The following is a 26,037-nucleotide window of genomic DNA, read 5'->3' on the forward strand; positions in this document are numbered from 1 at the left end:
CTATAAAGTAATAGGCTCTCGGAGACAGTCGAGTAACTGCACTTGTACCTTCTTGTGGAACAGAGTAGCAAAAACTACCCTTGCAGATCTTTTTCTGTCTCAATCAGATGTAATAAAAGAAACATCCTATCTTTATATAACCTTGGCAGAGACACGGTCATGCTATATCTTGAAATGTGGAAAAATAATACAGCAGTGGCAAAACATAAGCCAAATTCATACAGTGTTTAGGAAAATGCGGTACTCCCCTATTACTATGTCTTCTATGTGAACTTAAGCATGTGGTTGTTAAATCAGCATCTCAGTTCCGTTTGGCTTGATTGCTTTCTCCATTAATCAGATTCTTCTCTTGTTGTTCAGCTAAGGATTGCCATTTCTGCCTATTTTTTCTACAGCCATCCAGTAAAGGGTAGCAGGCCTCTGACACATGCGTTAGGGCCTGAAATAAATTAAGCACATGTAAAACAGATTATATTTAACAACAAAATAAGTGTTCTTAAAGATGATCATGAGAGAGACCAGAATGACTGAAATACGAGGTCTATCTATAATTGAAATTGAACTTGTATTTTGAACTTCAAGGAAGGCTTCCTGCTGCACATCAAACATGAACACATGTACCTGGCACTAGTGCAGATTAGATTGAGTGGCAGTGTCCATACAGCACTTGATACATAAATGCAGCAGGAACCATGATTAAGTTTGTTGTATTATGCACAAGTGACCTGTCCAGTATTCCTAGTGAAGAATTCCTAATCAGACACAGAGCAGGTATAGTCAATGGGACCATATTCACTGATGGTGTATCAACTGATTCAGCGGAGTTCTCCCAGAAATATTTGAATTCAAGACAGTTTAGCACACAATAGATAAATTACATTTGACACTTAGTGCCTTTAAGGAATAACTGTGACTGAAGTCAATTAAGTATTTTTCATGATGTGGCAGTGTTACTCCATCAGAGTGAAGGAAAACTGGATTCTGATATTTAAATAGAGAATTGAAAAAATAAATCAAAAAACAATTCATAAGCATTTTTATGCACTTTTCTTTCCCGATGGAAGTGATGAAAATGTATCGTCACACTATGACAGTCAGTCCTTAGTTGCATAAAGGGTTCTGTTGGCTTTTGGAATGCACTCACACTATTCAGAAGTGTAAAGTGGGAGTTTAATAGTTCAGACAGTGTGGGACAACAAGGTATGTTAAAGAGTGTTTGAGCCCACTGAGTTTATAACTATTACGATCGACTGCCAAGTACACACAGAAGAATAGTGGCCTCTCTGCTGGTCACTATAAAAAAACATAAAATCAGTCAGAATTCCACATGGAATTCAGGTCTCATTCAAATAATGTGAGATAGCAATGTCTAATTCTCCTGTAACCTCTACATAGGGACCCTACTGAATTATCAGCTTGTATAAATCTTCATAGTTCCTTTTGGCTTTATGGGCTGCTTCATTAGTTCCAGTAGACTTAATTGAATTATTCTTGATTTACACCACTGTAAGAAGAATGGGGATGTCAAATATCTCTGGAGTTTTCCTCTTTTGTTTATCTGAATATATCTAAACAGCATTTAAAACTGCTAAATGGTACTTTTTTCCAATTAAAAAAATGAAGAAAATGAAAACACATTTCTCTTACTTTTTCAGATTTCTGAACTTAAAGGGAAGACATGTAGATCATTCAGTGTAACTGCACTGGTTACCTAGCTAACACAAGCCACAAAACTTCAGTTCACTGGGATCTGACCTACTCTGAATAACACAGTAAGTCACATACTTGCAGTACGGTATTGGGAACTCATCTCTTTTTGCATTGTGTGTCAAAATCCTACTGACTGGATGAAAGCTAAGAAAACAGTAAAATGACTGACATTACAACCCTGTTTTTTGTTTGCTTTTATAGCATTAGAAGTTTGGAGAGTGAACTGTGTGCTTGTTCATTTTCAAAGTAACACTGAAGTTGTTTATACGTTTTACCATTTATTACTCATTGAAGAAAACAAAAATCTGTGTAAGCAGGTAATATCCTCTACCTGTACTCCAGTCAAAATAAACAAACACCGGATCAGCTCAAACCATAGCCCCTTCCTTGGATTTACCAGTGCTGTTATGGGGTTTATAACTTCCCCCTTTGTAATGCTCCCCATCCTCTTCAGCACTCTCTGCCCCTGCAGGTAAGTCACCCTTGCTTATCTGTCAGGTTAGGCCACATGCTGACGTACTCTGAGGCTATATAAAGTCTCAAACACTGTCAGCCTGCTATGTACTGTTCCAGTTCAGGTCAGACTTTGAGACAAGATGACAAGTTAGAGTGATACACTGAAAGTTACAAGAGGCAACATGTCCTGAACAAAAAGATGCTGCTTAAACCCTCTCCTGTGGACGTAGCATCTCCTTCTTTCCTCCCCAATTAAAGAGAAGGGAGAAGACTCGAAACATTCGTAGGTGCTTTTGTCTGCTAACCAGGAATGGCTTTGTATTCACTGTGGCATAACAAAGCTGCAGTTACAAAGCAGGGGCACAGTAGCTAGAAATTACTCGTGCACCTCATTTCCTTGCAGGAAATGGGTACAGTTTGGACTAGTATGACTTGGTAACTGTTCATGTAAGCTGCAGTGCATATTTCAGAGTAAATAATTGAAGATTTTCTGATCTTTTCATAAATGGAAAGGTAAAGCTCTCCCCTAACAAGAAAAAGTATAGAAGTTCAGACTCTGGAGCCATTCAAACCTGCTCAGGTGTTCTGTTCAGAGAGTTTTCTGTTTGTGTGTGCTGTACCTTTCCACTGATACTCAGTCTTCTTTCAGTGGCCCACCTCCTACTGGAGACAGTTTTCTGAGGCTTCCCAGCAAAGGATGCCTTATTTTACTGACAAACAATTTCTACAGCACAGAAACATATGAGTTTCAGGGGCAGCAGCAAGAGCTACTAGCTCTCCTTCCTCTATCCTTGTTTCCTTCCAACTGGTGGATCTGGATTCTTTTTAGAAAAGTTTACTGTGTAAGAGGTAAAAATTTGAGTAATCACCTTGTTCCTCCCACTGGAAGATTTTTAAGAGTTAGGCTATCTGTTCCTCACCTTTTTCTTATCTCAGTTCCTGTAAAATACTTGCTACAGTCCTGATGAACAGGCTCTAGTGCTTTACTGGTTTAAAAAAAAATCAGAAATCATTGTGTTTTGTTTCACACTATATCTGAGCAAGTATCTGCTTATACAGTTTGTGACCAGGATGAAAAACTTTTCAATTAATTCTCTCATGCACTGCTTTTGTGTGTGATGAAAGAGAAAGAAAAAAATGGAATGGGCAATGTCAAACTTGGGTAAATTTCCTATACATAGCACATCACCTTTTGCATGAAAAATTTGGAATTTCTAAAAACTCTTAAACAACAGTTTTTATCCATGTGCTACATGGATACCATTTTTTTCCTAGATAGCAAAGCATTAGTTTTGTGACTTTCCCTGATAGTCATAGCAGCTCACTAGAGCTGCTGGAATCCAGAATATAACCCAGGGATCTAACACCAAGTGCACAGAGCACAGCAATTACCACTAGGTTTTAAAAAATTATACAAAATACATTGATCAGACAAACATACCATTAATGATAAATGCAAAAGTAATAATTGCTTCAACTGAATAATAAACCATATGTCATATATAACAAAAAAAAATTAACTAGGGGACTAGTTTTTTTATTTTATTTCTATTCTAATTTTAAATCTGCATCTCTTAGAGGCTACAGTGAGCAGTTCTGGTTTTACATATTTGCAATTCTTTCGTAGGCACCATACCTCATACAGCTGCAAACAAACAGCATCTATGAATCCAACCTGCATGCTAGGAATTTTATTTTTCTTCTCTCTGTTCATTAGATCCTGCAGATAAGAAGTAAATAATGTTTATGTTTATTTAATGTTTAAATGCATTAAATAAAAAACTCAATCAAAACCAAAGAGGCCGGCTGGAATTAAAAAGCAGCACCTTAAAAAGCACAGCAAGCTCAGCACAGCAGGGTATCAGGACATGTGTTACAAGGCAGGTAATCTGACTGCATCACTTGCTTTAGGAGATTGTCTTTGGACTGAGAGAGCACAAACAGCTAGATGAATAGACTAGCTTACTGGTTTTGGATAGATTGCAAATAAGTATCAATTTAGGAATGTATTTCCCAGACAATTTAGTAATACTGATTTAGAAGAAATAATGCTGTCTGTTCTTCTGTCTCAGAGATAATGACACGCTGTTGGTGTTTGGCAACCGCAGGAAAAAAAATGACTCTAGGAATACAGGGAAGGACTTGTTCCTGTATTCTGGTCCATGGGAGAAATTGTGGCTTTTGAAAGGAATGCCCTTTGTAGAAGCCGTTTTGAAAGAGGTGATTCTGCAGGATTCTGCCACTTACTGTTGGTTCTATGTTGAGTTCCTTCCGCTCTTTATCTCCTTGATCAAAGAACTCAGTAGCTACAAGCTCAGCAATCTGTAAGAGATTTCACACATTGAGAGCTCTAAAAGTTTGCTTGCTACCTACAATCAAAACTGTTTCCTGTGTTTCCTCTCTCTCTATAGGATATATCAAATTGGGACCCCCCATAATGAGACTCTCCAGCTTAACAGCCAGCTTTTAGAATTCCTCATGCGCACATCTGTGCATGAACAAAACACCTGCGTGTGCTGATATTTACTCTGACACAGCAAAGTGAATAAAATGGCACATAGGCATCTTACCACCGACAACAGTTGGAATAATCAATACACAGAAAAAGGTCAGCTGATACTAGTGTGTTGTGTCAACTGACTGCCTTGTAGTAACACAGAAATGTTGGAAGGAACAATTCCCGATTTACCTTCAGATTACTGCTAACATGGTGACATAGCTAAATGCACAGATCTTGCTACAAAGACCTGAGAAAGTCTTCAATCCACATACAGCACTTTGAAGGACTGTTTCCTAAGGCTCTGCATTCCACCACAGCCTTTGCAGTAAGGACTGTATGGAGGAAGCAGAAGCTTTTACGTGGAGTTTCTATTTAGCAAATCATAAAATTAAGCATATACCCGTTGCTGAACGGGCCATGGTTTGGTTATGGCAGATAAATCACAAGCAGTCATCAGCATTGCTCTGTAGGAAAAACAGAAAGAAATCTATGAATTACTGTATTGTGAAATGTGTGTAGCCACCAAGTCAAACGATTAGTAAAATAAAATCTAAAACTTCAAGGAACGTCAAAGTCAGAAAAACAAGTGAAATTAAAGCAAACTTATAAAGGTATTCAAGGCTCGATGATGTGGTAGACTTTCACCTGTGTGACATAAGCACACAGAAGTGAGCAAATCTGGACTGGCTCATTTGGTGGATTCATGTCAAATGAACTGTTTCATTCCATTTGCTACTGGACAGACAGCACATTTATTTATTTCTGACATTAGCAGTGACTGCCATCTTTATTGACAGTATGAGGGTCAAGGACTGAAATAGGAATAGACATAGACCATGACTTAATTAGACTGGGTTTTAAAGGCACTGAATTTGAAATAACAGCATCCTTCCTTTCTGAGACAGCCTATGTAAGACTGCTTTTCCGTACTGTGTCTCTATTCTTAATCTTTCTCTTTCTTCACTTCATCGGCTTCAAAACAAACTGCCTGTCCTGAATCTTTAGTTATTGGTTTCAGCAATTCAATATTTAAGTATGAAGTATCAACAGCAAAAGAACATGGTACCTAGACAGGAACCCTACACTCTTTAGGAAGAACAGAAATGCTCATGTAACTCCAGGTGCTACTTAAGGAAGTTTATTATACAGGTTGCAGACTTAGTAATTCAGACCCAGGGAGTCATTCGGTGACCTATGTGCCAGTGCCAATTTGTACAGGCCCAGAGCACACAGATCTGCTGGTTTTAATGAAATTTCACAGCAACATGGCATGGAAAAATTGGTACCTAATCATACTAATTGCTGCCTTAATCATTCTGCTTTTACTTACAAAAATAGCTCCTTCTGTGTAGGATCTTCCCAATTAAATTGCTTCTTCCTTAGAAGTTCAAAAAATTCTCCTCTCCTCCTTTAAAAGAAGTTAAAACAAAAGATTTTTGCAGCATGCTGACATGCAGCAATGACTATCCAGCTAAACTTGCCTCTGACTTACTTTATGTATAGTGCTAGGTCTGTGGCAAGAATGGCTTGTTTTATCATTTTCAGTGTGGCCTTGTATTCTTCAATGGAAAGGCTGCTGAGAATCTGATTTCCCTTTAGAAAAAAACAAAACCAGTGTTATCAGTAAAATGGGCAACAGCACGCCAGTTTGCTAAAACATCTCTTCGATACTAAATCATTCAAGTTGCTTGTGGATATCTGATGTCATTCTTCTACCCTGCTTCCTTTTGCAGATTCCCCAATTTAAAAATAAAAATTCCAGTCGTCTTGAGTAATGGCAGAAAGCCACACAGCAACAGCATCATAATCAACCATTAGAAAATGAAACCGCAAGCAGAGCAACATCAAAGCCTTTAAGTCCACTTCATTCATCAAAATTAAATTTGCCACTAGCTGTATCATAGCATTTCTTTTTCTTCTTCTCCCCACTCCCCAAAGCACAGGAACTGTAACAGATTCCAGTACCTGTCTATACACCTCACGTAAATGAAAATATTTTCCTTTTATGAAGTGACATAAATTATAAGCTATTACATAGAAATATAAGCTCAGTAGCCCATTATTAAACCAAAGCACTATGGAGCTGGTGAAATGGCAACTTGCCTCTACTTTTTTTCTGTATTTTCCTGTCTGAATAGGAAAGAATCATTACAATACAAAGGATGCCAGAAGTACCATACCTGTGATATGAAATGAGCAGTGAAAATATACTGCTTTGAAGTGATTATGCATGCTGTATAACTGGTCTTAGAATTAGTTAATAATACAAAACAAGAAGAATGTAGTTTTATTTGCATATTTACTTAACTTAGGTTTGGCTTCACTTTGGAATGTCAACATTAGCAGTGTTTGGTTTGGTCTCATCAGGACTGCTTTGTGTATGTGTAGGCTAGAATGTTTTTTGAAATGAGAGCAAGGACTTGGGTTTGTTTGGTGGTTCAGAAGAGGTCATGAACATGCCAACAAAGCCTTTGTTTCCTTTGGTCCAAGGAAGCAGGTACTCAAAAGGATATTAGCAAGGCTTCCCTTATCAGGTAACACTCAGAAAGGTTTGGTGGCACTCAGCAATGGAACTGTGATTTCCAAACTACTGCATTCGCTTTCTTTACCCATAAAAGGAAGAAAGATCACTTAGGAATGTATAAGGGTGGGAATCCATCCAAGAGCTGAAAATAAAAAGTAAAACAGGGAATAGTTTCCTTCAGCATACATGAAAATGGGGTACTCACTGGACTATTCAGGATCATAAGACATTGATCAAAATGATGATGTTCCATGATGGAGTGGCAATACAGTTGAGCCAGTGGATGTTCGCTTCTGAGGAATAAAAAGACCCATCAGACGGAGAAACCAAATTAAACATACTACTAATCCAGAAATAACTTCCCTTTTAATGTCCTCTTCTCATTATCAGTTTACCCCCACCCATCCATGCTGGTTCTTAACCAGTTCCTTTCCCGCTTCTGTGCAACTGTCCAGACAAAATGAATGCATTTGGAAGGATGCAGGGGAAGTACAGATTAAAAAGACAATGCTGTTACTTTGTCAGTGCACAGACAACTCTAGTTTTCTGCCTTCTGTTACCTGTAGAGACCAGCTGCACACAAGGAGTGAGTATGTAATACAAGGTTTTATAAAGAGTGATAGTTCTTGTATGAAAAGGAAAGGCAACAAGAAGGGTTCATTCACAAGCAGAATTTAAGTGACCGTTTGGGTTTTCGTAATATTTTAAACACCTGCCTGGCATATTTAGTCAGCTCAACTACTGAGCTGGTAAGTAATAATGTAGACCTAAGCGGAAACCCACTGATACCAATGCAAAAATTCCTGCTGACTTCAATGGACTCTAGTGCAGGCCCCAAAATGTTGATCAAGTAATTTTTCAGTGTTAGTAACGTATTGGTACTTCATTTATCATCACTCTCTTTGTGACCAAACTACTGCAATATTGTTACCTACCCTTTGCTTGGGGTAAAATCCAAAAGCGGAACAAGATGTTGGTTGTACTACAGGCAGCGAAAAACTGAATGATGAAATGAAACCAACTGTGCGGATGCAGAATTTAAAGCTATCTTAGTCTAGAAAATAGAATTTACAGTTTGAGTAGCTTTAGACAAAAGAGAGAAAACTTCTCCTCTCTGAGGATTTCTAATTTCCCCCTGTTCCTCGTTGCATAATACGGTTCTTAGCTTTTGCTACTGTATCTTCATTTTCAGCCCCTGGTCCCACGTTGCTTATGTCATCTCTTCAACTAAATGGGGATTCTTTTGGAAGTCTGTTTTGCTGCTGATCCTGAATTTATTACTCTATAATCTGACCTACACATGTTTAATCATGTGAGAATATCTTTTTAGCATAAAGTTCTATGGGACTTTTTGTGTGGTTAAGGATCATTCACATGAATTAGTGGTTGCAGGATTGGGTCCCTATGTCAGTGAGTGCAGAGACTCAAATAAAAGTCGTAAGAGGAGACTCTGGGGATTTAAGAAGCACAAAAATGTGGAGAGAAAGATGGAAAGACAAACAGAAACGCGGAAAGGGAGATTAAAGGATGCAAGCCCCTGAGGGTTATGGGCTGGCTGCCCAGCACCTCCTCTGAGACCACGGCAACAGGAGTATAGAGCAAACATGCTTGCATGTTTCTGGAAAGAAACAAATTGTAAGATTGGTGCCAACACATGCTGGGTGAAATTCCCACTGAGTTAAGTGGGATGTATACTGTGTCTCCTAAAGTTCATCCTGACTGAAGAGAGAAATATGTGAGAAATATTTTGGGTTATCTTCCCAAGTACTGCACCAAACGAGAGCTTGCTCAGTACTTACAGACCCTGGCTGTCTGGGAAGACACAAGTGCTGGAAATAAACTCGGGTCCTACTTCTGTAGTACATAGCATTTCTGTTAAACCACCACACCAGGCCAGAGGACACCATTGCTTTCTGAACACAGTGGTTTGGTTATGCCGTTTTCATACCCTATGCTTGCCTACTTTATGTATGGTTTTGGAAGAAAAATAAAACCCCTGCAGATCTACAAAAAGACCTCTAAGCAGTTCATTTCTGTAATTTCTACTACCAAGACCATTTTAATTTTTGAAACCCTGTTGCTTAAGAAAAGAATCATAAGCTAAGTATCCACTCTCCCTGCTTCTAAAGAAGAAACAAAAGGGATCCATTCCTGGAAAAAATAACTTTTCATTTAGATTTAAATGAGGGATTTAAAAACAAAGTTCATGGAACTTTCTATTGAAAAAGAATTATTAAGCTGTAATCATCTCTGCTATACAGCATGTGTGAATGTTAGATTTTGCTGTCTATGACACTTTCCCAGGACATTTCTGAGAGGAGATGACGCATCTCCAGATGTCTTCCAGGAAATTTATTTTTAAACAAATACAGCAAAAAATAGCTAACCAGTTCCAATGATTGCAAGGCTATAGTTACTGCTGGAATCCCCTATTAGGGAATGAGAAAAAGGTCACTGTTTAAATTTTGTGGGGTTTGGGGTTTTTTTTGCGTTATATATGAGTCTTAGTGTTATTTTGAACATATATCTGAAAGTCAGGAATTCTGCTTCAGCTTACTTATTTTCTGCCTTTCAGTATTCTCTGCCTTAAACAAACTTTTCCTCCCCTAGTATCTTACTTTACACACAGCGAGAACAGCAGACCACTTCTTCCAAAGGTAGCTTCAAAACCATTCTCCAACTCTGCCAGAAAAAGATACAGGTATACGTTTCCGGGTGTCTTTTCCCCATCTCTGGTCAGATCAGGACACATTGCCATATCACAGTCATCACATTATACCATGTTTTAAGTCAAGCTACTTATTTAATCGAAGAATCATATACGGTTATTTGAAGTGAATAATAAATTCACTGAAAAACACATTTTGGGCAGATCTGAAACTATTAATAAATTCTAAAGATGCAAGTATTTTTCGTTAAAAATTAAAATACGGAGAAAATTTTAGAAGAGTTCAGATGCTTCATTTTGATAACTTCACAGTGAAATATTTTGTTTAGTAAAAATACTTTATTTCAAGGTTTTAAGACATCTTTTGACTTTTTGCATTGCAAAGGTTTTTCTGTAATTCCAGAATTGATCACAGTTAAAGAGTACAGATAACTCAAAATCAATGCAAAACTGCCGTACATTTTTAATGTGATTTTAAATATGTATCTTATCCAAATCCACTTAGAATCCTGGAAAAACATGGCTAAATGATGAGTAAAACAATCAGAGTTCAAAATGGTAGGGAGACACCTTTGTATCAGATGGGTGCAGATCTCGGCTCTGTGCTGGCCCAGACTAGATGGGGAGCAGCTGGTTGGGCAGGGACCAATCTGAAAAGTTGCATGTTTCCTACATGCTGGAAGCTGGGAGCTTTTGCTGTCGCTGTATGGAAAACAGGGGAGGAGACATCTGGAACAGGAGAACTAAGACGCCACCCCTGTACAGTCTACGAAGAGTTCACTTCATCCGCCATTGCAGTTAGTTCTAACAACTAAGGTTGTGCATCTTTGCTTTGGATGTTTCTGGCTGTTCTTGCACTTACTGCTTTGTAAAAACCTGCTGCTTTGCACAGCCTCACATCATCAAATCAATTAGGTTGTACTTAATTTAGCTCTGTGACTTTGCTATTCATTTGTTTTTATTTAACTTCTCTCAGGCTTACTTACCTTTGTATGTAAGAGTTGTTCACTCCCCTATGATCCAAATCATGGCTTAGAGTTGCTATCAGCAAAGCCAGTGTTTCTAAGTCAGTCAATTTGCTCTATATGTAAAGAGTAATACAAGAAGAGAGTTAGCATTGCAATGGGCATTTATTTTGCACAATGTGTTTTATATCTGCTGTCTTGTCTTTACCCACATAGCAGATACAGTTCTGGCCCAAGGAGGACAAGGACATTAAATGGTATGCTGAGAATAGGTGTTATCTCTGAAGTTGTGGTCTGCAGTAACAATCATTCTCCATAGGCCTCAATGCAGTTTTCAGAGGGGACATCATCTAGTGCTATATATACTGATGAGAAAACTGATACAGAAGAAGAGGAAGTGACTTGCATCATGTCATCTCGCAGTGAAGAGACAGCATGAGGAATTCTTTTAAATTCTGGCCCCATGACTTTTAGCTCAGCTCCTCGATTACCTCAAGGGAGTTGGGCTGCCTTCCCTAAGTAGGTATAAAAATTCATTCTACAAATGTCCTTGGAATAATCAGAAGGGAAAAATGTCATTCTTTTCATTGATAATAATTAACAGAAGTTTAAAACTCATGGAAAACAAAATTAACAAATATCTGATTCATTATTAAAAACTTTATTCTGCGGCTCCAACAAGGATTAGTGGAGAGGTTACAGTTTCTCTTTTGTGACTGTTTTGTATCTTTAATATTGTTCAATACAATTGGATAGAAAATTTATTCAAATCTGTCTGGTGAGAAACAGAGGCTGGACAAAGCTACAGTATCCATGCAGCATTTTGTAATGGGACAAGAATAGCAGGCACAACAGTCAGGACAGGAACTCAAACAGCTAGTGACAGCACTGCCACTGCGGGGTTGTACCCTCTGTACAACCAAATCCAAATTTTCTTTAAGCAGTTACAGCTTCTGTAGATTTGCATCTGCTTTCTAGATAAAGAAGTCTTCAGCAGAAATATTTTGATTTCACTAGCAGTACCACGGAATGATGAACATCTTACTGACATGACAATCAGAACTATGCATCATTATAGAATTTGTTTAGCCAGAAGATTCTTAATGTAGAATCAGAAAAACGTACCTGAATTTTACCAGATTTTAAAGCAGCAAACATGCACTGCGCTGTATTAAAGGCATGTCTCCAATTGTGATAAGCAACGTTTTTCCGGTAATTTTTCTTTACACTTAAAATCCATCTGCAGAGAACCTTTAAGAAACAGCATCACATAGTTAACTGTGAATGTATTAGAAAGCTATTCTTTTTATGAAAACAAATCTTTCTCTAATCCTGCTTGAAAGCTGTCTCAGAAAAAAATTTTCCTTTTAACTCAATTAAGTTCAAATATAACATACTGGTAACTGTGAACATAGGTAAGAATATGCTTACAGCCACTGGTTCAGCCTCTCATTGAGTATGTAATACTTGTGGGTTTGAGGTTTTTTTACTAATGGCTAAATGTTAGTGTCAGATGTACTGCTGTTAATTCAGAAACTGAGTTACGTTGAGCTAACTGGGAGAAAAAAATCCTTGTTTGTAGTGACATATTGGATAGAGAAAAAGTATTTTTTTAATTACAGAGTTCTCTTAAGAGCTGTTTTGATAATGAACATGTGGCTTTTCCGTCATAGCAGCTTGTCAAAAGACAAGGAGAACTGCACTTTGGAAAGCCAGTAAGTGACAGAAAGACAGCGATTACTATATTGCTGGGTGGTATTTTTTTATGCAGGAAGAAAGTATGTCCTGGATGTTTTACACAGCACTATTAGAAGTTCTGAGTTATACTTTACTTCTAAGAAAGTGAAAGGCATGAAGGTCAGATAGTAATTTGATATGTGTTAGAACAGGTCTCTTGATTTAAATGGACACAGCATACTGCTCAATGTTAAATGCTGGCTAAGAATCTAGGCCTTGGTTTGTTCAAGAAAAGTTTTAGTGTTCCTAGTGAAAGATATTGTACTGACAGAAATGAAAATACAGTATCATTCACCCACGTAAATGACTCCATGCAGATAAAAGCAGCAGTATTCTCTGTCTTTCCACTGTTAAAAAAGGAGTGCTAGGCTACTGCCAGTTTTCTTTAGCTCTAGTATGAAAAGCTGAAAGTGTAGCTTCAAAGTTGTCAATGTTCTCTTGCTTCTACTGAAATGTGTAATTATGTGTCTGCTGTCATGGTGTTGTTTTGGTTTTGCAAATCCATTACAATTGCTCCGCTAGGGACTAGAAGCCCACCCATTACTGGGCTATCTGACTCCCTCTCTTCTGTTGAGACACATCCCTTAAGGAGGTAAAAGTTCTTGGCCTTCCTACAAAGGTGCAACTAAGTGCTGGGTTATTCAAGAGATCAGACCAGGGAATACAGTACTCCTTTCAGCCCTTAAAAACTACCAATCTAAACTGGTCTGCAAACTGGTGATCTAGGAAATAAATACCCATTTTCTTTTACTAATTTGATTTCCTATTAAGTCGGCTGAATTAATCTTGCTTTTTGGTACTGAACTTTGGAAGTTTTGTTGAAAAATATATAAAGCAAAAACAAAGTGTTTAAAAATGAATGTTTTTGCAAATAGAAATTGTGCGTATTGTGTGGAAGAGGCCTAAGAGATTATCTAGTCTCCAGGGCCAGGAGCGAAATAAGGATACCCGTCTAGATCACCTCTGACAAGAGGCACTTCTACAACTAGATCTGTTGGTAAAAACCTTCAAGGAAATTTCCACAGCCCACATAAGTAACTGTAAAGACTGTTTCAGTCTTTACTATTTCCATCATTATAAAGCTCCCCCTAATCTCTGATCTAATCTTTTGTTGGGGAAAGACTAAGCTAATTACTTTTACTACCTTATATGGACATGGAGAACAATACTACTGTCCTCTTGTAACAGTCTTTCACTTACTGAAAAGTTGCTCTCGTCTCCCCCGTCAATATTCTGTTTTCTGGAGAAAACCAGCTTAATTCATTCAAGCTTTGCTCGATCTCCTAAATGGTTGTTTTTTAAAATTAATTTGTATTTCTGTGTGTCTCTTCAGATATAGGCTACAATATAATTACTTCATGGGCCTTAAATACCACTCTTTTGGTAAAGAATTAAATTTTCCCCTTTTTTGCTACTATGGCACATTATTGACTTTTACACTATTTCTGATACTAATAGCTGTGAAATGTTTTTCTCTGTTACCACTAGCTGTTCTTTTGTTCAACATTTTTAATTTATGCATTTGACTGTTTTCGTTAGTCTTTATATATTTATTCTTGCTGGTTTTGAAATATTGCTATACATTTTCAAACTCATTTGAATTTTAACCAAGTCCTCTACCTCCACTTCGCAAGTTTTCTAAAAGCATTTTACAGTCTGTTAAGCAAATTACTAATCATTCAGTAGAACCAAACTGAGGACAAACCCCAGTACTGCCCCTTTGTATAACTTCCTAGTTCACTAACTACTCTTTAATAAAGTTTTTCAATTATATTATTGTAGGCTCATTTAACTATTCTCCTGATTTTCTAATAATTAAATTGTCTCTCTATGTGAAGCAGCATTTGACAGCATTCATACCTCATGTTTCATTTGGAAATTTTGCACCAGGTTGAGGTCTGTGAACATTCGAATTGTACACAGCGTTGTTTCAAAATCTGATAGCTCAAAATCACTGAAGTTGAAGTCAGTTAGGTTGAGAGATTGTGCAGATGGTACTACAGCAGCCTAGAGAAGAATAAGAGAACACAACTTAGCGCTAGGAAAGAGAAAGTGTAACATAAATATCTGCTTTTCTCAACAGAGAAATAGCGAGATACTAAATTTTACCTTCACATTATACTGAAACCTGATGATTACTTCTAATTTACCTTTCCTTAGCCTTTCTTGTTCAACATTACCTTATTTGCTTAGATTTAACACACATGTTTCCATAGGTCAAGAGAATAAGGAAAGGACTAACTGGTCAGTCTGTTATCTAAATTGCCTAAGGCAAATTGTAACCAGGAGGATATATGAAATTGGGAGATTGAGAAAATAACGCAGTGGAGTTACATGTTTGCTTTTATGGACGTGCAGGCATCAAAATCTGTAACTGTTGACATTTTTCTAAAAATGGTGAGGAACGAGATGTCAGTAGAACAAAATTCCTAACAGAACAACATTCAGTGCTATAGTAGTCAGAACACGTCCACAGGCAGAGCTTTCTTAGGGCTAGAAACCTGAAAAATTAGGGCTCACCTGTGATCAGTAATCTTTAAAACCTTTGGACAATGCTTTTGATGTAATCTGAATATAATAATAAACCTTCAATTTGAAATTATAAAGTAGAAAAATAAACCCAACTCTATACTATATAAAATCTGTAACTTTTATTATCAGTAATATCTCCATGTATTACAGTGCTATGTATTACAACTCTACTTTTTCTAGTTAAAAAATTCAGAGTATAGGTATTGGTTGCCCTTCAAAATACAGATGTTAAGGTTGCTAATAAAATAAATGCATGTCTTTCTTACACTATAAAACAAAAATTAGTATCAGTTTTTTCAGTAAAATGTGTTCTCAGTGCTACTTCTTTACAGTTTTTTCACCTCAATATGAGTGTGGTTTAAAAGAAAATCAGGTAAAACTGGAATGGTGAAAGAAACAAACCTCTGTGTTTATCATCTTTGTAATTCTAGGGGAAAACATTTCTCCAGCATGGGGAGCTGTGTCCTAGAAGGCTAAGACACTGAAAAGGAAGCATGTGTCGTGTCATAATCTACAGTATTACTACATGTAGCATGCAAATCAGCTCTCCCCACAACTACGTCTACCAATATCTGTTCCATATAAGTTTGCTGTTATCTTTCTTGTGTCAGAATCAAAAAGTCATGAAAGATTATGAAAAATAGTATTTACATAGGAAAAAAATTCCAACATTCTTACACGTTTCTTGTATCAGTAATTTTGTGTCCCTCAGTTTGGTTTCACATGGTATTTCACCTACGAGCATGTGAAAGAACCACCAGGCTTCTATGTTCAGTGGAAAATAATGCAACCATTCAGGGACTCTAATGATATAATTTTGAAAAACTGCAAGTGCAGTTTGGTATTTCATGAGGAAAAGGCCTGGAAGGACACGGTAGTTGCTCAACAGAACACCTCACGCCTGTGTTCTGAGTTCATTCATAATTTCTCTTTCCCTTCCTTGATCTTCTGCCTTTGACTGCCACAACAGTAGGTTTAATTTCAGCTGAAACATAAAAAGCTGCACTCTATAGCTATTCAAGTGTTATTTAACTGGATTAGATGCTTCCTCTTTCACTTACTGAAGCCAGTAGAGCTATCTGCCCCCCGTTTTACAGCATGAAATTTCATCAGCTATTTTAATTTCAAGTTATTGAGCTATGGTCAGCTTCTGTAAGCACTGATCAAACCTCTTGCTCAATTTCTCCACCTCAGGAATATTATAAAGAGCATGAAGCAGTCAGGAAAAGAAGACTATGTGCCAATTAATTCCCCTCTTTGCATAAATGTGACTTTTTAATTACTATTGCTTATTATAGGCATTGTATTAATAGTAATTAGTAGTGAATAATTAATTAGTGACTCCATTTCGTTACCTGGTGAAGTATAGAAAATAATTTTAAAAACTTGTCTTCTATTACGATTGAAAAACCTACAGGTAAAGCTTATAACTTCATTTCATACACCAAGGTGTTACCTTCAAGGAAAGCCTCAAGCACATAGTCCATTCTGGCATGTGGGAATTTAAGTGAGCATGGTAAAAGGCCAGCATGGATGAACAGCGAATTCCTGAGTGAGCTCAGGTGAAAAAATGAAGTACACAGAAGGAGGACGTGGGGATGGGCTACCTGGGAAAAATATAGAGACATGACCAAAGTGTGCAGGGATGAAGATGGGAAAAACAAAGCTTGGCTTGAGTTGGAACTAGTAAGGGACAGGAAGGGCAACAAAAATGGTTTCTATAAATACATTGGCAGCAAAAGGAAGGATAAGGAAAATGTGGGACCACTATGGTAACTGAGTGGCAACTATAAACAGTTTTGCTTTGTTTCACTTGCTTTGTATGATAAAACGCAGGCTACAGACAGTATCCAGGCTCAAAGGAGGTGACTGAGGCAATATGACATTCTGTGGTATGTGGAAATGATGAAAGTGAAAAATTTGACTGCAGGCTATTACACAAGGCAGATAATGGAGAGGAGAGGAGAGGAGAGAATAGTTCCAGTTGGAAGGGACCTACAACAATTGTCTAGTCCAACTGCCTGATGAAGCATCTATTTTCTGTGCTATCAGATTATTTAGAAGCAAAACAAAGCAAATTGCAAAAAGTTATATCCAGAAACATCATTTTAATCTATTTTTGCTGTCTTGATACAATGATTTGAGTGCAAACTAAAAACAAAATTCTGAAGCCAAGTAAATTGCTATTCATCAGCTGATCCTCAGTAGTGGAACAAAAGTTGCAATATGCAATGTGTTAGCTTTACCCACCAAGGAGGGTCCAGTTTATAGACAGTGACTTGCTACATCACTGTAATTTAGGCACCTGGATCGCATCTCCACACATTACATGATGCCCTGAAGTTCTAAGATACCCTTATTTTCAGTGCCTGTTTTCTTTTTTCAGCTCAAATTACCTGAACTAATCTGATTGTTCTGTTAAAATTGAGAGTGACAGCTTCATAGCATGAAAATAAGGGTATTTGTTTCATGCCCTGGGATGTGACGTGAGGCTATGCGGTATATCCGAGGTGCAAAAGCTGCTCGAGCAGCACTGCAAGACTGTAAGCTAGAGGAAGCCAAATCTGATGCACTCATCCACACTGCCTATTGGAGATGGCCTGTGCTATGCGCTCTGGTATTGCCTTAGAAAGTGCACCTTAGAAAGCTGACATGGGCCAAGATTGTGCTAGGAAGCACGTGGATGGTTAAGCAGTAGAGGTGGACACTGGTTCAGTGCTAGGTTTACTGTGGTTGTGTTTTATTTAGCAGTAAAGATGCAATCACAGAGATTACAACACAAGCCCTGAAAAGAAACCACAGGAGATGCGTTGCATGCTGGTCTTGTTAGTGCCTCTTCATCGGTGAGCAACAGCATGGCAGGACTGCAGTTCAAAGGTTCAATGCAGTTCAATGCCTAACCATTCTAGAACTATCCTTAGTCTTGTGCCTTGTTCCATGGCAACTTGTTTGTCCAGTCCAGTCCCATACTACCCAGCTTGTGGTCCCCTGTGTTTACCACCTTCTCCATCCCTCCCTTTTTTTTTGGACAGCAGGGGTGATGCTATTTCCCCTCCACCAGAGAGAACTGGAGAAACTAAGCACAGGCTGTGCTTTGAACTACACTTGAAATCATAGCTCTAGTTATTCCTGAGGAAGAGGTTTCTAAACACAGAACTAAACATGAGCAAAACAGGACACTGCATGGAAAAGTGACCATAAAAATAAAAAAAATTGTTGCATTAACAATTAAATACAGAATTTCTCTGTAAGGCCATAAAGTTGCACCCATACTTGGGATGCTTGAAAGGTACCAAAGATATAAAATATACAACATTCAGACTTAGCTGCTGAAAGAAGAGTTCTCAACATTTTACTTCTGAAATACTTAATTATTGTGAGTTGATACTAACATTGCATCAGCTGTTACTGTCACTTAAACTCGTGAGAAAGGCAGTCCGTATCCTTCTGGTTCTCCTGTAATTGCAGCGCTCTGGCCAACCTGTATCTCCCATTGTAGGCACTGTAACATTTCCCTTTTATGTGATGTATTGATTCAGCTCAGGAACCGATCAGTTTAAGCTTCACTATAATTTTTGTTTCTGGAAAATGTGCTTCTGCATGTTTAGGGATGACGTGTGTAAAGGACTGCCCTTCGTTGTTCTATTAATGGAACATTTCTAAAGTAATAGTAAAAAAATCAATTACCGCTGTTACCTGCAGCTCCCTCGTTTCCTCCTCAGCAGCAGAAGCATGGTATGAGAGAACCTACAGAAAGAGAAAAGCAGCCCTTATAGTACAAACAAAAGAGCAATGTGATAAAAAGGTATTTTTCCTAAAGCAGAATTTTCAGCTTGCAGCTGCACTGCATTGCAAGTGCAATGAAATCTAGCATCCATGCAGGGCCCGCACTGGTTTTAAGGAAGCTCTCTGAAAGCATATGGGGACATACCTGCAGCTTTCACAAATCTCCCACAGCACAGAATCTTCTCGAAATAATTAGGCCAAGAAAAAGTAAATAGTTTCTATAAAAGAGCAACGAACTCTGATTTTCTCTTTGGAAAGTTTTTATGCCCCACTTTCAAAGACATGAATCAGCTATAATTATGAGGCTGACATTGTTGCCATAATAATCCTTTCAGGAGTTCATTCAGGCATAAAAGAAAGTTTTGCCCTGACTGAAACTTGACAAAAAAAGTCTGAAAGACAGTACGTTTGTTTTAAATTAACAAAATAAGCTTGTATTTTTTAGCTGTTGAGAACACAGGACATGAAAATGTTATGGAGGTTTTTAGCAACTAGAGATAGACTTTTTTTGTAAAGAAGCTGTCAAATACTAACCTATATTCTGTCTGGACTTCCTGGATTATCTATGAAGTGTTATGGTAGGAGAGAGAATTGCTCATTTGCCATATAAACAAACAGGCGTTGTTTTTTTTTTTCAAAGCACTGAAATTATTTTGACAATAACTTTACCACCTTTTTATTTAAGATGACTTAATACAGGTTTACTTGAGAGTTGTAACATTTCTTTTAGAGGCTACAGGGTACATAATCCCCATTTCAGGAATTCTGCAAACACTCTGTTTACATAATGGCTGTTAGGAGATCCAAAGTCTACAGATTTTTCACTTTCAGCTTCAAGTTATCACCTCTGAGTAATTCAGCTTCTCAGACTAAAGCCCTCCTTAGCTATTAAACTTAACAGTAACCAATTCAAAGGCCGAGACCAGATGACGTTCATCTTGATATGGTTTGATGGAATCTGAGGAAATTGCTGAAAACCTACAATAATGCTGCTGTTCCTCCACAAACCGGTTTGTCTAAAGTACTGAGCCAAAATCATCACAGAAAACCTCAGACAAGAAAAGGAAGCCCCTAATCCCCCAAACCATTTCCTCTTCCTACGCAACAGAACAAACCCACTGTGTTGCCAGTGTGTAGCCTCATGTAGAGGAAAAGATGCATTCAGCTCACCACTAAATCTCCTGAGTAAAGTTAAAGTACAATACCAAATAAAATAGTCCTCTGCCACATATGGAAACAAGCAGAAAAATTCCTGTGCAACTCAACAGGCCAAATGCTGTTCTCCTGGGGAGAACAATTTCTGTTCAGTGTCCATGTGAGTAGCTGCACTTATGTGTAGAACAGACAGGATCTGGAGAAAATCTGGATCTGTTTTGGGCTAATTACGGACCACCTAGATTTTGAGCTCACCTCTAATGTCACCATCTGTTTGGCCATGGCTCTTTCTACAGCTTCGTACATCTGTGTATTCTGGATACCCAAGCCACAAAAGATGACAAATGCTTCCAGGAACTGTTCATCATTTCTGTTGAAAGCCTTGATTTTGCCTGAGTTTTCTTCCATCTTATTCACAAGTTGGCAAACCCCTATGCCAGGATATAGAAATTAAAAGGAAGTAATACAGAGAACTGCCAACACATCACCTATTATATGGAACATCAAAGAAAAATTGTCTAGGACAGTTTAGCCTACAGTATAAACCACCAATATACATAAAAGTGTCACACAGGAGTGCTGTAGGATTTTCCCCAAAGTTTTTCAGAGTAATTCCACTATATTATAGACTAAATGCTAAAACGTTATATATTACTTAGTAGGCTCAGAAGCATTTATTAGAATTTGTGAAACAAAAATGTAGGGCTTTACAGACTTGATTATCTTGTGAAATTCCAGGGTCATTTTCATCCTAACTTTTATTATTAATAGTATTCTAGATTGATTGAGTCCCTAAAGACAATTTGTCCTTTGGAGGCTAATTAAATTTTTGTAACAATGCCAAAAGAACATTTATGAAAGTCAGAACAGTGGTACACAGAGATTTCACTTCCTTATTTGAGTCAGTACAGGAAATTTTTTAAAATAAATGAACTAAATGGAGAATACCCAAGTTGAGGCTCAAAGCCTAAGTATACTCACTGATTCTACGAGGATGAGATTGAATTACAGCCTGCTCCAAAGACCACCGATCTCATTGAAAAGCATCTTACTGAAATCAGCTTGTTAGGTTCAAACATGTTGATCAGTTGCATCTGTTTATTTTCTGATAAGAATTTCTGGACTTTTCTGTGCAAATGCCATTGAAAGGTCTGACAGGTAACTTCTACCAAACCTTGTTGCAGCTTAAATCCCTGACACCATTTTAAGCAGAGGGAAATTCACACATATACCTCACTTTAGTTTTACCTAGCGGATGGCAGTTTCTGCTAAGAAATCAGAATATTAATTAAAGCAGCTGCACTATACGTATATGGTGTCTTTGGCCAAAACTGCTTTGGGGGTGATTATTGTCTTAAGTCAGTCCAAATGTTTTCTCACTCTCGTAAGTGTGAGTACTAAGAGTTTCGAGCATAAAAGCTAGCGTTTTCCAGGCCAACTGAAAATATCCCAGAGAGAATAATAGCTGCAAATTAGAAATGCTGAAAAAAATTACTAAATGAAAAAGTCTTCATTTTCTATAAATTGCTATTGCATATCAGTTTGTATACTTTATGTATTTTATAACATTTTGCATCAGAAAGAGTAAAATATTAAAAATATATTTAACCAGGAAAAGAGAAGATAACTATTTAGCATGGTGTTGCCAGAACACTTTAAAAAATGTACAGGTTTTCTTGCATCAGTAGAGCTACTCCTAATTTACAGAGGATATATGAACAGAATCTGAATGACTTGCAGTTCGCCACTGTAAGGTCAGGGAGGCTGGATTTGCCCTCTGGTTATGGGTAGGGAAGAAATTATAATGAATACTATTTTACAGCAGTACCAACAGTGAACATAGTCAACAGCTACTGTAAGGTCTTGTCACTGCTAATAATTTTTTATATGAAAGTATTTCCAGCATTTTAGTACTCTATGTTTACAGACTAAAAAAGCTCATTGAGATTTTTAATTAAAGGAAAAAAAGTCTTTGAGGGAGCAAGTGTGCATCTGCCCTGTTACAGTAAGTAGAAAAACCAAGGAAAAGAACGTAGCACACACATGCAAACTGCGTTTTTAGAAGAACACTGTCCTTGCATGTATGAGTTTTAATGTCTGGTGACAGTGTAACATTGTCCTGTTTCCAAATTACATTCTGTTTTGGGAACTTATTTTAGTATCTGTCTCCTCGAAAGAGATCAGTAAGAATATTATAAACTGTTGTGGCAGGGGTTGTGGTATCTGAATATTGCAAACAGGATTCTGAACCTTAATGGAATGAGATGACCAGATACTTGAATGATAGTAAAAATACATAATCCCACCAAATAAGGATTCACTAAGAACAAGATTAACTTTCCCTGGGGAAAAAGAAGCTGCCTTATAAAATGCTATAGGAAAATCTCATGAAACTCACTTTCAGATCTCTGTTTGGTACTGATTATGACATTATAATTACTTCCATAGCAACTGTGATGTCATGAACACAAGATTAAGACTCAACAGTGAATAAGCCAAAAAAGCAAATGAATTCTTAAAAAACACAGCATTTGGATGCACGTAAATGTCTCTTAAAAAGTGAGAGAACTGCAGGAATATACTATGCAGTACTTAAGACTCTGGAACTGTAACCTTTTTCAAAAGCTTCCCCAAAGCATTGAGGGGGTCCATACATTACAATGAAAGGAACTCAACAGTCTTTATTGGGACATAGTTATAAAATCACAGAAAGCTTCCGGAAAGCTTTCACCACATACCTGAAAAATGCACAAGTCAGGAGAATAAAAAAGTTCTTTTCATCTTTCTTACCAGTAAGACTTGCTTGGTTTTGCTGTGGACAGTTTTTCCCACACCAAGCCCATCTGCATACCCCACTTCCCAAATTCCGGTTTTGAGTATACTAATACTAAAAATAAAAAAGTAGACTTATAATAATAGTCTTATATAGTTTATAGTATGCTAAAGGAACTTCTGTGTATTGTCCCAAAGACAATTTCTTGACCTTGCCCTATTAAAGATCTGAACATTAGGTAGGCTGTGAAACCTTAAAAGACTTCAAAGAGCATTTCCCAATGAGAATTACTCAGATTTGAAAAAACCGCCTAAATGGGTGGCCTGACTGAAACTTTCAGTTTGAACTTCCACAGAAAATAACAATAGAAAAAAACTACATGAGATCAGGTGCACTGTTTTATCAGTAGCTAACAGCATAGTGAAATATCTCTAATTAAAGCTCAACAGTTCAATCTTCATCCTAAGTCTTCCAGGGTCTGGTAGAATATTTAAAACAAAGTAATAAAAGAATTCATTAAAGAAGCTGATATCAAAAGAAATTTCAGAGAACTCCATTAGGTAAAGGTGATCCTTCTCTTTCTGCTTCAGGAGTTAAAAAGATTTGTCTTCATGGAAAAGGGAACTCGTATTTCCTATATACATTGGGTTATGCAGTTTTGCCTTAATTCTCAAGGAAAATTATTTGAAGACCATTAAAAAATGCATTCTTGGAACTCTTAACATTTACTTGCCAAATTTTGTAAAGCTGAGGAAGATAGATTCATGCTGCTATCTAGGAATCAGTATAGTTTATGTTCTGTTTGCTTGTGGAACTTACTGATGCCAAGAAAGCAGGCTGACACTTATTCTACTCTTTATGGAACAGGGAAGTCCTGGTAATTTCCAAAAGCATCATCATCCCTTTGTTTAAGGTGAATCTGAAACTCACTGAAAGACTTAAAGCTCATTAAGCTTATTACCTGACCAGATCCTCAAAACTATTTAGGTGTACACTCATCTTTGAGGACCCAGACCACAGCTACCTAAACATTTTTAGGGAGCTAGAGATAACTAGGCTTCTAAGTTTCCATAAGCATCTACGCCTATGTGGACCTAAGTGATGTCAAATTACTTCTGAAAATGTTACCCCAGGAAACCAGTGGTATTATGGCCATTCTTAAAAATAGAAGAAAAGTTGTTATAGAAAAAGCAAAGGAGATGCTGCAGAGATATTTACACTGGATAGCTTTAGACACTTAAACTAGTGTCTTACAGTAGGACTATAGGCTCCCTGTGTAATCCACAGAGAGAAGCAGGCACCTCCAAAGGGCAATTTGAAGCACCAAAATTGTACCATAGCTAGCCTTCTAATGTATGCACCTTTCCGTAGCCGAGTCTCATTTGAAGAAACTGTCCATGTCTGTGCAGTTCAGCTTGCCGTTCAACATGCCACCACTGTTCCCTAAAAGCCCAGCACTACAGACAGCTCAGGCCTGAAGAGCTTAGTTACTGATTTACATCTTCTCTTCCTTTCACAGTCTTGTAAAATATCTACACAGGCAAGAGTGGTAACTGACTCTGAACAGGAAGCAATGAAAATAATTTTACTTACAGAAAATTTTCAAATGCAGAGAAGCTATAAAAATGGCAAAGTATCACAAGAGTGTTGTAGATACTTGGTAACTTACTAGGTAAGCAATTTACACTCAGGGTTGCAGTGGACTTTTTAGTTGAAAACATGATAATTAAGGATCTTTTCTCCTGGGTTGAGATTCCATGTTGCTGAGATTATACTGTGGAACACAGAAATACTTCTATGAAATGTATGAAAAATTTTTTTGTAAAGATACCTACCTATCACTTTATTCTTTTTCCCATTTTTTATTGGTGTACACAGCAAACTCTTTATGTGTTGACTTACATTTTCTGCATTGTCATTCTGTTAAACAAACAAAAAAATACAGTTACAAATTTAAAGACTAATGTTAAAGTGGCTGAAGTGAAAAAGCTGTAAAGCTGGGGTCTACAGCTATTCTTGGCTTACATACTCCTTCAGAAAGCAACCATGTCTTCAAAGAGTTTGCACACCTTTGGCTGGACAGTATAATAATCTGATACAAGCGTTGGTGAATAATAATACAGGTAATGATGATCATCTTCATTCAGTGGGAGTTTACAGTGACTTGTGTAGTTGTGCTAAAAATGTGCTAATTTTATAATAGGTCCTTTTGATTAGAAGGTACCACTTCCATGAAAAGGACAACTTTGCGTCAAGTCAAAGTGTTCCACTCAGTGCAGCTGAAAAGAGATCAGATGGGCTTTAGGACACCTTTTTACTCTCATCAGGTGATGAGCTGTAAAAGGAACTGACCTTTCCCCTTTCCAGCGTATCCCCTCACTTGCAACACGGCAACGTAAGGAACAGATGTCATAAAACAAGAGTAACTAGCTGACATTCAGCTAACTATGCACTTTGTGGCACTAAAATTTTCGTAAACTCTTTTGGTTTCTTTAAGACGCCTTGATTAATCCACCAATGCAATGAAAAAGAGCTTAGTGGAGACCAAATTATGATCCAGAGAACAACAGGTAGGAAAACTACCACCAACTAGGTCAACATTCTGTAGCCTTCCAAAGACCTTTTATCATGTTTCGTGCTCCAAGAGAAGGAAACTGAATTTATTTGGAGGGTGGAAGGGTGGAACAAAAGGACAATGCATCTTTTTCAAATACCTGCTGAGAAAAGGATGTAGTTCTGCTCTGACTGCTCCTGGAATAACGTGGCAGTTGCTGAGAAGTACGTTTGGTCCAATCTCTAATTGTATGTGACACAAAAAAATGGGTACACACTAATATTTCAGATCAAAAGGTTATTTTTGTGGTTTTTTTACTATTGTTGCTCTGCTCTCTGATGCTGTGCAAGGATTGTAGACAGTTTCTTTGCAGGCAAATGCACAAACAATATAACGCTTACAAGTGACAATAGGAAATGTGATTCTTTAAAGAAAACATTAAAGGATTACATCATGCCAGATACTTTACATGACTCCAGGAACTTAAGTACTACTACCTAATAGTAGCCCATTATCCAGAGAGTATATGGAATAACTCAAGAGTAGGATTTGCTGTTTTCTGAACTGTGACATACCTGTAAAATCAGCTGTAAAAAAGGACATAAGAATAAGCATCTCTTCCTAGACCTCTCCAGCAAGGACAGCTGAGAAACACAAAGTCAAGCTTGCAGGAAAAT

The 26,037-nt window shown here is 37.5% G+C and overlaps 1 protein-coding gene across 3 annotated transcripts in view; it reads right to left on the reverse strand.

Annotated features, from left to right (window-relative positions):
• Positions 1–301: 301 nt before the first annotated feature.
• The window catches only part of PDE5A (phosphodiesterase 5A), a gene marked incomplete at its 3' end in the record, with an annotated part of 60,849 nt that continues 35,113 nt past the window's right edge, over positions 302–26,037 (reverse strand). For 2 of the 3 annotated variants that reach the window (XM_081999356.1, XM_081999358.1), the window contains 13 exons: positions 24,642–24,726; positions 20,289–20,464; positions 18,780–18,839; positions 14,421–14,567; positions 11,949–12,074; positions 10,845–10,939; positions 7,396–7,483; positions 6,159–6,259; positions 5,997–6,074; positions 5,067–5,130; positions 4,414–4,488; positions 3,803–3,886; positions 302–439 (listed from right to left, as the gene is read on the reverse strand). In XM_081999356.1, coding sequence (XP_081855482.1) covers positions 302–439; positions 3,803–3,886; positions 4,414–4,488; positions 5,067–5,130; positions 5,997–6,074; positions 6,159–6,259; positions 7,396–7,483; positions 10,845–10,939; positions 11,949–12,074; positions 14,421–14,567; positions 18,780–18,839; positions 20,289–20,464; positions 24,642–24,726 — 1,317 coding nt within the window. The remainder of the gene's footprint in view (positions 440–3,802; positions 3,887–4,413; positions 4,489–5,066; positions 5,131–5,996; positions 6,075–6,158; positions 6,260–7,395; positions 7,484–10,844; positions 10,940–11,948; positions 12,075–14,420; positions 14,568–18,779; positions 18,840–20,288; positions 20,465–24,641; positions 24,727–26,037) is intronic. The other variant, XM_081999357.1, reaches the window with a different exon arrangement.

This window comes from Phaethon aethereus, assembly GCF_964289735.1.
Source record: "Phaethon aethereus genome assembly, chromosome: 4".
NCBI lineage: Eukaryota > Metazoa > Chordata > Aves > Phaethontiformes > Phaethontidae > Phaethon > Phaethon aethereus.